At 36.6% G+C, this 15,089-nt stretch overlaps 1 protein-coding gene across 10 annotated transcripts in view; it reads left to right on the forward strand.

Annotated features, from left to right (window-relative positions):
* The window catches only part of LOC131503504 (eukaryotic translation initiation factor 1A, X-chromosomal), a 124,115-nt gene that overhangs the window by 17,970 nt on the left and 91,056 nt on the right, over nt 1-15,089 (forward strand). For 9 of the 10 annotated variants that reach the window (XR_009257453.1, XR_009257451.1, XR_009257454.1 and 6 more), the window contains 2 exons: nt 2,101-2,182; nt 3,447-3,538. Coding sequence is in view for 4 of the 10 variants with exons in the window: in XM_058714962.1 (XP_058570945.1) it covers nt 2,101-2,182; nt 3,447-3,538 (174 nt within the window). In the remaining 6 variants the exon portion in view is untranslated. Of the gene's footprint in view, nt 1-2,100; nt 2,183-3,446; nt 3,539-5,883; nt 6,441-15,089 lie in introns of those variants that run through there. The other variant, XM_058714964.1, reaches the window with a different exon arrangement.

Here is a 15,089-nt window from a genome sequence, read left to right on the forward strand (position 1 = left end):
TTTCCATGCAACACCCAGTGCTCATCCCAACAGGTGCCCTCCTCAATACCCATCACCCAACCCTCTTCTCCTCCCTCCCCCTTCTCCCCCCCCCCGCCCCCCCCCCCCCGCATCAACCCTCAGTTTGTTCTCAGTTTTTTTTTTTTTTTTTTAATTTTTAAAAAATTTTTTTTTTTCAACGTTTTTTATTTTATTTTTGGGACAGAGAGAGACAGAGCATGAACGGGGGAGGGGCAGAGAGAGAGGGAGACACAGAATCGGAAACAGGCTCCAGGCTCCGAGCCATCAGCCCAGAGCCTGACGCGGGGCTCGAACTCACAGACCGCGAGATCGTGACCTGGCTGAAGTCGGACGCTTAACCGACTGCGCCACCCAGGCGCCCCTGTTCTCAGTTTTTAAGAGTCTCTTAAGGTTTGCCTCCCTCCCTCTCTAACCTTTTTTTTCCCCTTCCCTTCCCCCATGGTCTTCTGTCAAGTTTCTCAGGATCCACATAAGAGTGAAAACATATGGTTATCTGTCTTTCTTCATTGACTTATTTCACTTAGCATAACACTCTCCAGTTCTACCCAAGTTCTCCAGTTGCTACCCAAGGCCATTATTTCATTCTTTCTCATTGTCAAGTAGTATTCCATTGTGTATATAAACCACAATTTCTTTATCCATACATCAGTTGATGGACATTTAGGCTCCTTCCACAATGTGGCTATTGTCGAAAGTGCTGCTATAAACATTGGGGTACAAGTGCCCCTATGCATCAGCATTCCTGTATCCCTTGGGTCAGTTCCTAGCAGTGCTATTGCTGGGTCATAGGGTAGATCTATTTTTAATTTTTTGAGGAACCTCCATACTGTTTTCCAGAGCAGCTGCACCAGTTTGCATTCCCAACAGCAGCACTGTGATAATTTTAGTTGCCTTTCTTCAGCTATCTTTTAGGTAATTGTAAACTTTCAAACTCTTATTTTCTCTCTAAATGAATTGATTCTTTTTTTTTTTTAATTTTTTCTTTAACGTTTATTTATTTTTGAGACAGAGGGAGACAGAGCATGAACAGGGGAGGGTCAGAGAGAGGGAGACACAGAATCTGAAACAGGCTCCAGGCTCTGAGCTGTCAGCACAGAGCCCGACGCGGGGCTCGAACTCACGGACCGTGAGATCATGACCCGAGCCGAAGTCGGCCGCTCAACCGACTGAGCCAGCCACCCAGGCGCCCCACAGTTCATTATTTTAAAGAATCAATTCATTTAGAGGGGGGGCGCCTGGGTGGCTCTGTCGGTTGAGCGGCCGACTTCGGCTCGGGTCATGATCTCACGGTCCGTGAGTTTGAGCCCTGCGTCGGGCTCTGTGCTGACAGCTCAGAGCCTGGAGCCTGTTTCAGATTCTGTGTCTCCCTCTCTCTGACCCTCCCCTGTTCATGCTCTGTCTCCCTCTGTCTCAAAAATAAATAAACGTTAAAAAAATAAAATAAAATAAAATAATGAAGTGTGAACATATCAAAATTACACTAATAATGTAATAATAATAATTATGTCCCTGATACAATAGTTATACAATAACTATTTTGTATTATAAACTCCCAAAGAGGTTTTTAAATACAGAATTTTGGACTTTATCTCAGGTATGTCAATTTTTAGGAGTCATAGTTATCTTTTTAAAACTCTACAAGTAATTCTCATAAGTAAGGTATCCTAAGAATGACTAAATAAAGAAACGTATGTTGATTCTTACATAATTATACCACTTTCTGGTTTGAAGTGCAGTGTTTGATCTAAAAAGGATCATATTACACCTTCTCTCCCTCTCTGTCTGTCTCTCTCTTGCTCTTTTTTTTTTCTTCTTTTACTTTTTTTTCTTTTATCTCTCTTACTAAAGTGAATATTAGGCTGTAAATCATTGTTTAGTCATGCATGTAAACTTCTTTCTACCTGTTTAAAGCTGAGAATTTTTTTAAAGAAAGTAAGGAGTAGGTGAAGAAAAGCAGAGTCTAAAAGAACAGTGAGCTTTTTATCTTAATGTGCTAATTTGAAACTAATTGTGGGTATAATCAGTGTGGGAAAATTAATTTTAGTATAATTAGTTAAAAGTTATTTGTTTATTTCTAAGGATAACAAAGCTGATGTAATTTTAAAATACAATGCAGATGAAGCTAGAAGTCTGAAGGCATATGGCGAGCTTCCAGAACATGGTAATGTCAAAGTTACTGTATTTTGCTGTCTTACGAGATTATTGTTGGCATTTACATGAAACAGTTTGATGGAATTTTCTCTTGTTTATATATTGTTTGGGTATGTAGTTATAATGAAATTTGTTTTTATTGTGTTTGTTATACTAAATATTAATAAGTGTAATAGTTTATAAGCCCTGTTGTATAATAACTCAAAGAATACATTGTTAGAGGATTTTAGCAATTTTCAAGAAATTGCTAGTTTTTAACTAGGTGAGGCAAATAATTAAGATCTTGGTACTGATTTTTATAGAAAACAATGGTCAGTTCTTCTTAGCATGATAATCTTCTGTAGTGTTGTGTGTGTTTTACGAGACATTTCTAACAGCAAACCTATTGTATTCTCCTTGTAGTAAACTTTTGATGTCATAATATCAAAGAGAAAACAAACTTTTTGTTAAGCTCAGCTTTCACTTGGCAGCTATTTTCTTTTATATGTTTTACTCTATTGAATTTTATTATGAAAACGCAAGATTTTTCCATAAGCCTGAAATTTCTGATGAAATTATTTGCATTTTAAAAGTGCTAAACTCTTATTGCTTAGGGATAAAAATGATTTAATTAACTCTTTGACAGATTTGGTAAGTCTAATAGTTGAGAGACTAGCTGTTTTTAGGAGAACTTTATGTATGCTGACAGTAAGCTCCTACCTAGCCTGTTTCAAACTCCTTGAAAAATAAAACACAGAAAAGCTCCTTGAAGCATACTTGGGAAATATGTAACTACTAAGTGTAATTAGAACCTGCCTACTTTATTTACACTACAGTTTTGAACAAAATAAAAGTACACACATACACCCTTCTTTGTAATGACTTAGCATTGAACTTATTTCCTTGTGAATTTTCTCTGTGCGATGGGTTGTTCCACACAAGTTAGCAGTATTTTTCGTGTAATGAAATGTTGGTTGAATTGAAATACCACTTCTAAGAATCTTTTTCTAATATAGTTTGTATTTTATATCAGGCTGCTGCTGCTTCTTTTTTTTTTTTTTTTTTTTCCCCCTGTATTTATGTGTAAGCAGGGGGAGTGTTGAGAGAGGGGGAGTTGGAAAATCCCACTGGGGCTTCATCTCACAACCACAGTATCATGAGCTAAGCTCTTACCAGGCGTCAGAGGCTTAACCAACTGAGCCACCCAAGTGCCCCAGACTTGTTTCTTTTTATAGACAGTTTATCTAATAACATCATGAATATATGTATATAAGTATATTAATTATTGTCTTCAGCTAAAATCAATGAAACAGATACGTTTGGTCCTGGAGATGATGATGAAATCCAGTTTGATGATATTGGAGATGACGATGAAGACATTGATGATGTAAGTAGTGGATAAAACCTTGTGTTTATTGTTTCTTTTATTTATGAATTACATAGAAAGAAACCTTTAATCTGGGAATGTTGAACACTTAAATTCGGTATCTTGTTGAGATCACTCCTTTCATTTGAAAGTTCATTAATGTTCTGAAACCATCTAGTTACACATTTCTTTTCTCTGAGAAACCTTACAGGCCTTTGAAGCATTTCTTTCTGAAAAGAGCAATATTATTTCCTCTAACATAGATACTTCATGATGATAACTTGCTTTAATGAGAGGTAACTATTAAGAAATGTAGCAGTTTTGAGAATGTACCTTCTCCTAGATGAAATACTAGCATGTAAAAAGAAGAGTCTTGTTTGAACCAGCTTGCTGAAGCATTCAAATTGCAATATACTTCAAACCGGAGGTCTGTTGTCAACTTAATGTATTGGGATTACAATTTTATCACGTATCAGTGTTTTGTGGTACGTGGTTATTTCTCTTAGTGATAAAGCAGTTAGAGCAATAAAAGTAATGAATGTCTCCCTGTTTTGCTGTGACTGTATGCAAATAAAATTCATCCTGATTTTCTTGGCATGTGTGGATGAAATAATTGGCATGGTGATATATCTTAGATTTCTATCAGGCTTAGACTTTTTTTTTTTTTTTTTTTTTAATTTTTTTTTTCAACATTTTTTATTTATTTTTGGGACAGAGAGAGACAGAGCATGAACGGGGGAGGGGCAGAGAGAGAGGGAGACACAGAATCGGAAACAGGCTCCAGGCTCCGAGCCATCAGCCCAGAGCCTGACGCGGGGCTTGAACTCACGGACCGCGAGATCGTGACCTGGCTGAAGTCGGATGCTTAACCGACTGCGCCACCCAGGCGCCCCTAGACTTTTTTTTTTTAATACCTCTGTAATAAAAAAGTAATTCAGAGACCACAAATCCAAAAATATTAGTGTTAAGTCTTGGATTTAATACTTGGAATTTAAAAATGTGTAGAGCATTTATTCCTGTCAAATACTGTGCAGCACAATTAGTAGAGTTGTTCAGAAATACAAAGCCAGTCTTTGGTAAGTGTAAGTTGAGCACCACACATGATGCTGATGCTGCTGTCACGTTGGTAATCATTGATCTAGATCGGGGATTTCCAGATCTTTTAATCACCAACAAAGCCCTTTATTTTATTAAGAGCATTTTCAGACATTCAGAGAAGTTGGAAGTTTTTGAAGTGAAACGAACGCCTTTACATATAGTACCAAGATTAGACAATTTACATTTTTCTATACTTGATCTACCAGACCAGTCCTTCTATTCAGCTACAGATCCATATTATTTTTTAATATAGTTCCAAATCATTTAGATTATTCCATGAATTGAAGAAAATTGAGTACATACCTCCAGTGTAGCTTTTTACCAGATTTTTTTTTTACCATGTATTTATGCATTTTTAAACATACAGTACTATTTAATGAAAGTTGTATACATTTTAGGGGCACCTGGGTGGCTCAGTTGGTTATGCGTCCGATCTCTCAGTTCATGGGTTCGAGCCCCACATTGGGCTCTGTGCTGATGGCTCAGAGCCTGGCGCCTGCCTCAGATTTTGTGTCTCCCTGTCTCTCTGCTCCTCCCCTGCTCATGCTCTCTCTTTGTCTCTCAATAATAAATAAACGTTTAAAAAAATTTTGAAAAAGTTGTATACATTTTAAAACATACCTAGAAGTAGGAAATAAAAAAGGATGAAGAAGAACATATTGTTAAAATTTTCTTTATGTACCTTATTTGTGGACCATGAGCCAGAGTATTCTTATGACTAAATTAATCCTCTGACAGTAGGGTGATTATTTTCTGTGCCAGAACTTAATGTAACAATTGCCTTGTGCATTAAGGACAGATATGAACTTTTTGACAGCTGAGTTAGGTTCAAAGGCTAGGTAGGAGCTGAAGTAGAAGTGTATGTGAATACGAAGAGGATATTTTGGCTTAGGACCAGACTTTCCTAATTTTTAATTTTTAAGGTACTTACAATTTAATTTTTAATGTAATTTAATTTTTAATTTTTAAGGCGCTTATACTTCCACATGTGTGTTCCCACTCTCAAAATGTAAGATCTCAAGCCACCAGCATGAAAATAAAGAAGGAGATTGTAAATGTCATTGAGAATAATTTGCGTAACATAACATTCTCAGAGAGTTCATAATGACTGCAACAGACAGGAATTGAGAAATACCTAGTATATAAAATTTTTCATTCAAAGGCTTTATATTTCAGATAGTATAAAGGGTCCTTATTATGCAGTAGACTATTTATTGTATTATAAGAATTAGTTTTCAGTGGATTTCATGGTTTTTTTTCACTTACAGATCTAAATTGAACGTGGTTTCTGAGGATTGTTCTACAATTTGGATTTTGGCTGTCACACCTGTTAAAAGAAGACTAAAACATCATTTAGTATGAATGTATTTTGTTAAGACATGCTGATTTATTTTCATTGTTTAAAAGGATTATATTTCTCTAATAACTGATTTAGCTGAATTTTTTAAGTGAAATTTTATTGTTTGGATATAATGGAACTTAGGGGGAAAAGACTGTAATACCTGCTGTTAAACAGTAGAAAGAAACGAAGAAGAAGTGTCTTTTCCACTGTGACTATTTTACTGTAGTTAATAGGTGTTTTGAATAAATTGCCTTATCATCATAGGTTTTGGTAAACCATGTTCCAGCTAGTATGTTAACAGAATCTTTATGTATATTCGAGTTACCTAGATGTTCTGTAAGATTTTTGATATAATTTAAGGAAGGTGGAAGTCCACATTTAAAGTCAAGAAAGGGGGCTATTTTCATATTTATGTGGCCATGTGTATTTCATTCTAAGCTTGATAACTTACACATTATTTTCATCATTTTATGTTGCCACCATATTTTTAGGACATCGGTTTAAATAACATTTTTCAATTTGTAATGTTAGTAGTTGCAAAAATTCAGGGCTAGGAAACCTGGTTATCTTTATATTTGAAGTATTGACATATAAGTTGGTAGTGTTTTTGCTTGATATTTATAGAAAATTTTTCAAATATGATAGCTCTGATTGTGAAATAAGTAGGATATTTCTTACACAGGAAAGGTTATGTTAACATATGTGATTTATTGTCAAAGTCATATGCATTGTAACTCATAATTTTGGACTTTATGAGCAATTAAATTACAATGTATAATGAAAAACTAATTTTATAGTAACTTCCATAAAGTAAGTTTTTCTTAAAGTATCCCTTAGCTGGGGTAGCGGGAACCACCACTGAGAAATACAATAAAATGTGTTGTTGAGTGTATTTTTCCTTGCTTTGTTATTGGTGTATTTTATTTTATGTAGCAACTTCTGTGTGTATTTTAGTAGGAGTTTAGATCATAATCTTTCTATTTGACCTTCTGTTTATTTCAGAGTTATCAACTGTAATAAGGTGAAATTAAAAGCGAGGCTAGTTACCCCTACCACTGTTAAAGCTTACACCACATTAATGGAAAGGATTCATCAGGTAGTTTGTAAAGCATAGTTATTTTCCCGAGGAGTTTTTAGCAATGAGTAAATACACTTTCAACTGGTTTCAAAATTATAAATATAACAAATAGAGAGGAGAATAAACTTTCATATTGTTTCATCTCACTTTGCCATAATTTTACTTCCTAAATGTTACAACTTGAGCCAAATCTGATGCCAGAATACATACATAGTTAAATCTAAGAATAAGAAATGAAAATGCACAGGGGCGCCTGGGTGGCTCAGTCGGTTAAGCGTCCGACTTCAGCTCAGGTCACGATCTCGCGGTCCGTGAGTTCGAGCCCCGCGTCGGGCTCTGGGCTGATGGCTCAGAGCCTGGAGCCTGCTTCCGGTTCTGTGTCTCCCTCTCTCTCTGCCCCTCCCCGTTCATGCTCTGTCTCTCTCTGTCTCAAAAATAAATAAACGTTAAAAAAAAAAAAAATTAAAAAAAAAAAAAAAGAAATGAAAATGCACAAATGTAGTTCATGGTTCTTTTCTGTGAAGTTCCTGAACATTTATCTAGGTGGAATGTGTCTGAGACTGAGGAATTGTTTTTAATACTGTAAAGAAAATACCTGTGAAGAATTGAGTTACGAATTGTCTTCCAAGTAATCAAAACTTGCCTGATATATGTAGCCTTTTATACATTAAAGGATGCTATTGAATTTACATATTCCTCAACATTCTGCCAGGAATGTCAGAACCTTCATATGTGATGCAGTTTGTGTTAAGTAGAGAGCCACTCAAAACATCTTTTTTCTTACTTGTTCCTGTAACAAATATAGTTTGTCTAAAGATTTTCCTTATGTAAATTACACTAATATTTGTGTTTGCTATGGTCTGATTGTTATGGTCTGATTGTGCAGTCCTTAAAATTCTTCTGTTGAAACCTTAACATGGTTAAGATGATGATGGTATTAGGAAGAGTGTCCTTTAGGAGGTATTAGGGTCAGTGTTACAAAGCAAGTTTCAGAAGGCGCTCAGCAGAACACAAACAGGAACGACTGGCATGTGCATCCTGGACTTCCAGTATTCACAGCTGTGAGAAATAAAATTCTGCTGTTACAAGCCATCCAGTCTGTAGGATTTTGTTATACCCTGAAAAGACCAAGATTCTGATGATACAGAATTTCTTTCTTGCTGGTGGGGAACAGTCCAGCTTAATGTTTCATCTTGAAGAATACAGAATCATAATTAAACCGTTAGTTGGATTAAAGTTGTAGCTCAGGTACCGGATTCCATGAAAGAGTTTTCCATTTTTTTGTGATGTATTCTTGATGAGTGTTGTTTATAAACCTATCTTTCATCTAGACTATACAAATTGTCAGCATACGACTTCAAAGTACTCACATAATACTTTTTATTTTTGTAGGCTCAGTAGTGGTTCCCCATTTTATTTCTGACTTTAGAAATTTGAGTCTTAGTTCTTTTTTCTTAGTCCATACAGCTAAAGGTTAGTCAGCTTTATTGATCTTTTAAAAAAAAATGTTTGTTTATTTTTGAGAGAGAGAGAGAGAGACAGACAGACAGACAGACACTCAGCACAAGGTGGGGAGGGGCAGAGAGAGGGAGACACAGATCGTGAAGCAGGGTCCAGGCTCTGAGCTGTCAGCATGAACCGTGAGATCTTGACCTGAACCCAATTTGGATGATTAACTGACTAGGCTACCCAGGTGCCCCAGTTGATCTTTTTGAAAACCAACTTTTGGTTTCAGTGATTTTCTCTCTTAGTTTTTTTCTCTTTCACTTAACGCCTAATCTTTATTTTCCTCTTTGTAGCTTTAGGTTTTTCTTTTTCTGGTTAGTTAAGGTATAAAATCAGATCATTGATATGAGACCTTTTCTGCTTATTATGTTAAGGATTTATAAGTAAATTTTCCCCCTTTTACTGATTTTGCTGTGGCTTGTATGCTGTAGTTTCACTTTAATTTGTTATTAAGTATTTTCTGTTGTGATTTGTACTTTGATCCTTTGGTCGTTTGTGTGTGTGTGTGTGTGTGTGTGTGTGTGTGTGTGTGTGTGTGTGAAGTATTATGGCTTTCTTAATGTTTATTTTTATTATTTTTGTTAGAGAGTGCACACAAGTGGGGGAGGGGCAGAGAGAAGGGGGAACAGAGGATCCGAAGCAGCTCTTACCTGACAGCAGCAAGCCTGATGCGGTGCTTGAGGCCAACGTGGGTCTTCATTCCACTAACCCTGAGATCATGACCTAAGCCCAACTTGGAGCCTTAGTGGACTGAACCATTCAGGTGCCCTAATCCTTTGGTAGTTTAATAGCATGTTGTTTAACTTCCACAATTTTGGTATGCAGGACTCTGTATTATAAAATAGTCAAATATCATGTTATATAATTACCATTTATTTTGTTTGCATCTGAGGTTCTTCTATATGCATATTCATTTCAATACAATATTTAAGGCGCTATCAACCTCATCTAATTCAACACAGATTTAACTTGAAGATGGAATTCTCTAAGTTGCTTAAATTTCCTTTGTACAATGACTGTAAGAATGTTCAAGTGTTCTATAATCTTAGTAGTAGTTTAGAGTTTAAATATTGATAGCTCTGGTCATTTTATTCTCTTGTCCTTAATAAACCTTTTTGCCATAGTATTTTAATACCAACTTAAATAAGATGTGTTCTTTCCTATTATAGTTGGAGTAATAAAGTCAGATGCAAACTATTTGCAATTCAAAAATATTAGGGGCGCCTGGGTAGCTCAGTTGGTTGAGCATCTGACTTTGGCTCAGGTCATGATCTCACGGTTTGTGAGTTTGAGCCCCATGTCAGGTTCTGTGCTGAGAGCGCAGAGCCTGGAGCCTGCTTTGGATTCTGTGTGTGTGTCTCTCTCCCTGCCCCTCCCCTGCTCATGTTCATGCTCTGTCTTTTTCAACTCTCAAAAACAAATAAAAACATTGAAAAATGAAAAAATAAAGTATTAAACGGCTCCTGCATCAGTTGGCTGTTTTTTGGTTTTTGATTTACAGGATCCTCTGTTGTTCATACTTCAAACGACTTTCTTTCTGTTGTTACATTTATTTATTTATTTTTTTAGAGAGAAACAGTGCAATTGGGGGAGGGAGGAAAAGAGAGAAAGAGAGAGAATCCCAAGAATCCCATGAGATCATGATCTGAGCCAAAATGAAGAGTTGGATGCTTAACTGACTGAGCCACCCAGGTTTCCCAGGTCATTAGTTTCTAATGAGAAACTGACAATCCTAAATTACTAAAATCAAAATACTATTTTAAGTCATTCAATATATATGTTAAGGTCTGTTAGTGAAATGTATATTTTGGCCAACTTTTTATAACTTTTATCAGGACAGTCCTTTTCAGTATGTGTTTTGCTCTGTTTACGTGGAGGGTCACAAAATAGGAAGAAAATCAGAGTAAAAGTCCTGTTGCTATCTTAAGATACGAGGTTGTTAGGTAGAGGCTTAGTTGGATTTTCAAAGGTCCAAATAGGTTTTATCTTCTCTTTGACCCACCTACTAGATAACTGATAGAGATTTTAATTCTTTTATTTTTTCTTCCAAGATTTTATTCAAATTCTAGCTAATTAACACAGTGTAATACGTATTTTTGAGAGAGAGAGAGAGAGCCCGAGAGGGAGAGGGGCAGAAAGAAAGGGAGAGCAAGAATCCCAGGCAGGCTCCAGGCTGTCAGCACAGACCCTGACTAGGGTCTGTGAGATCATGATCTGAGCTGCAATCTAGAGTCGGATGCTTAACTGACTGACCCTCTTTCTTTCCCCCCCTCCCTCCCCCTCTCCCCCTCCCTCTCCCCCTCCCCCTCTCCCCCTCCCTCTGCCTCCCCTCCCTCTCCCCCTCCCCCTCTCCCCTCCCCCTCCCTCCCCTCCCCCTCCCCCTCCCCCTTTCCCTCTCCCTCCCCTCCCTCTCCCCCTCCCCCTCTCCCTCTCTCTCTCCCTCCCTCCCTCTCTCCCTCCCTTCCAGTTTTTTTTGACAAATAGTTTCTTTTTTATTGTTGAAGGTTAGTTGACATACATGTTCTATTCGTTTCAGATATATTATTCAGTATGATATTTCAACAATTCTATTAATTACTTTATAATCACAATCTGTCACCATGCAATGTTATTGCAGTATTTTGACTATCTTCCATACTGGGTATTTTCACCCAAGTGACTTTATGCTATAATTGGAAGTTTGTACCTCTTAGTCCCCTTGACCTATTTCACTCCTCCTGCTCCCTACCCCCTCCCAACTTCTCTTCTTGAAATCAAGAGTTTGTTCTGTATATTTTATTGTTTGTTTGGTTTTGGTTTTGGGTGGTACTTGTTTTGTTTCCGTATATAAGTGAAACCATGTGGTATTTATCTTGTGCTTTCTGAATTCTTTCATTTAGCATAAGAGCCTCTATTCTATGTTCATAACTGTTTCTGGAAATGAAAATGGCAAACATTTTTTTTTTGTTGTTGCTGAGTAATATTCAGTTGTGTGTTTATGGCATATATATGGTTACACACATATATAACATTTAAACGTTTTTGAATATAATTGACATGCAATGTGACATTAGTTTCAAATGGAGAACACAGTGATTCAACAATTCCATATGTTATGCTATGCTTACCACAAGTGCAGTTACTATCTGTCACTATATAACGGTGTTCTTTTTGTTGTGCCTTTCATCCCTGTGGCTTACTTATTCCATAACTGAAAGCCTGTGCCTCCCACTGCCCTTCTCTTATTTTCCACAGTCACTATCCCATCCCCTTTTGTAACCGTCAGTTTTATTCTATGTTTGTCGGTCTGATTGTGCCTTTTGCTTGTTAATTTTTGTTTTTTTAGATCCCACATGTAAGTGAAGTTATATGGTATTTTCATTTTCTGTCTGATTTGTTTCACTTACCATAATACCCTAGGTCTAGGTCCGTATTGTCATAAATGTCAGGATTCCACATCCTTTTTTGTGTGTGGCTGGATATATGTATCACTTCTTTATCTATTTATCTGTTGATAAATAGATATTTATCTATTGATAAGACATTAGAATCCTTCCTTATGTTTTCTATTTTAAATAATGCTGCCACAAACATAAGGGTGAATATATGTTTAAATTTTTTTGTATTTTCAGTACATTAAATTAACTCCTAAAAACATTCTAAAAGTGTACAATTTTGCCTTCTTAAAAAAAATACTAAAAAAACATTTTAAAACCCCCAAAAGAATCTTGGCATTTATAATTCAAAATCAGATTACCAGAATATTAAATATTTTAAAAAACTATGTCTTTTAAAAATATTTATAAAGTTACATTCAGTTTTGTGGAATTGTCATGAAAGAATGGCTCAAAACTGGGAATGTTCCTTCATTCCTGCAAATAAAACCTGACCAATACAATCTGTGAAGATTCTTGAATACGTGAGGTGTTCGATGTAAGTATCAAAGCCTTCACCTTCCTTCATGTAAGAACTTAATGCATATGAGGGGTTGGTTGTAGTTCCTGGGGCTGACTGATGGCGCATTGAGCTTTCCTCCACCTAGAACAGTGTAGCAAAAACAGTTGGACCTTTGGGCTCCAACTCCAAGTATGTGGTTTGGAGAGCATTGTTAAAGACTTTTTCATTCAGAACTTTGGGACTTTGAAAATTGAGCATCTTCAGAACCGATGGTTTTAAATGTCACCTGAGTCATTCTTTGGGAGTAATCTGCATTTTGGGAAGGACATCCACCTGCTCAGTTTCCACAGGCCCATCCTCTGGGAAGGAGACCGTTTCCCTTTTAAACCTCAATATTAAAAACTCAATATGTATGCCATCAGTAACCATTATGTAAAACTGTCAAGGCATCAAATAACCCACCACAGAAGCAGGAAGACTACAAAATGATGAGGAGTGAGGAGAGGCAACCTGAGTCCACTGGGCCAGCACTTCTCAGGGACACTGGAATGAGCCCAGAGCACGGGTTGGTCAGATCCAGATTGATTAGATCTGCCGGTGCTCCTACTGGTCTGCTGTGTGACACTGGGCAGAGCTGCTAGGCCGCCTGGCACCTCCACACATAGTATAGTGCAAACTAAGCTACAGTGACTTCTAGATAGTGAATTAAAACATTGAACCTACTACCTACCAAATTCACAAAGCTGACTCTTGTAATCTCCTGGAGACTGTAGGTGACGCTGGTTGTTTTTTTATTTATTTTTATACCCAATCACATAAACTGCTTTGAAGAAAATAATTTTCTCTTTATTTAAAGAGCTCTCATTTTGTCAGTGCCCTTAAGCAATTATGAGTTTTATCATTTAAACACTTTCCAACTTTCAATATTACCATGGAATAAATATTAGAAAAGGTAGAAAATTGAGTGTTTTGCTAAAAAAAAAAAAAATGTAGCAGTTTTCTTTATCCCAACATTGTATTCTGCTTCCATCTGTACTTTCCACTTCCCTCATTCTTAGAGACAAAAAGATGGCGTTAGAAACTTTGATATGTAACAGGCTACATAGAGAAAAGAGGTTATGTCACACCTATTTGGTTGCTACATTTAGAAACTGATCCTGTGATTTTAACAAAATGACTAGGTAGTTGAAAGAATCCATCAGATCTGTGTTTCTGAGAAAATGAGCACATTTGAGGAAATGCAAAATGCTCTTTAGGCTTACTGACTTTAGTTGCTTTCAGAGAGAAATTTATCAGAGAAAATATTCTCACCAAATATTCTCAAGTCCAAGTATGGAATTCACTTGGGAAGGAATCTCACAGATGAGAATTGTGAGAGTCCTGTGTATCTTACATGTTTTACAGTTCTTACCTTGGAATGGCCACACTGAAGACATCATACCACACAGACCCTTTCAAAGGCGATTGAGAATTTTTCTAAGACCTTTGATGACTAGTACACAGCCATACAATGTCTGGACTTGAAACAATTTGAACGTCATCATTTGAATCAAAGCTCCTGTTCTAACATTTTGTGGTATAGAACACCTCTAATATTTGTCAAAATAGGACACACTTTCATTTCCCAATAGTGACCATTAAAACAAAAACCTTAAATATGATTTTTTTCTTTTGTTATAAGTTCTTTTTAACAATTTTACTCTGTTGAAATAAGACTTACTTTAAATAGTTGCTTAGCAAAAGCTTTTAAAGCTTGGCTTTTAGCACACATCCAGGCCACTCTAATGGCCTGAAGCAATACTAGAAATCATAAAAATGAGTGAACATTCCCAAGTTTTCCTTTCGCATTATATGACAAGTTCCAGGCTCATACTCTTTAAGGCAAAAGTGTGTCAGTTCTCATTATTCTGACATATTGTAAGGTTTATAATTAAGAGATCACTATATAACATCCGCCCCAAAAGTTGTTATAAACATCGCCATCACTTCAAAACGGTATTTAATACTGTGAACCAGGAAGAGAGGTAAGCATAAAGAGGCCTGTCTACTCTGCATCGCTCACAAATGAAACACTACTAAAATAGAATTCTAAAGAAAATTCTTCTGAAAGCTTTTCATAAAAATATGCAACAACATTGCTTTGGTTTCCTCTGCATCCAGGAAACTAATCATAAAATTTGAACCCTCACGTTACCATGCCTCAAATTCTATCTAGGGTATTCTTTTTTTTTTTTTTTTTCTTTTTTGATTTAAAATTTAATTAGCCAACATACAGTGCAATATTGTTTTCAGGAGTAGAATTCAGTGACTCATCACTTACAACACCCAGTGCTCATCACAAGTGCCCTCATTAATAACCATCACCCATGTAGTCCCTCACCAACTTACCTCCCTCCAGCAACCATCAGTTTGCTCTCTATTCTTGAGTCTCTTGTGGGTTGTTTCCCCCTCTTTTTTCCCCTCCCCATGCTCGTCTGTTTTGTCTCTTAAATTCCACATGAGTGAAATCATATGGTATGTCTTTCTGTGATTGACATTTTGCTTTCAAAATGTGTGAAAGATTTCATTTTTGGGGATGACTGAGTAATATTCCACTGTATACCTATCCACACCTGTACCCATTTACTAGTCAGTGGACATTTGAGCTCTCCATAGTTTGGCTATTGCTGATC

The sequence above is a fragment of the Neofelis nebulosa genome, chromosome Y (assembly GCF_028018385.1).
Source record: "Neofelis nebulosa isolate mNeoNeb1 chromosome Y, mNeoNeb1.pri, whole genome shotgun sequence".
NCBI lineage: Eukaryota > Metazoa > Chordata > Mammalia > Carnivora > Felidae > Neofelis > Neofelis nebulosa.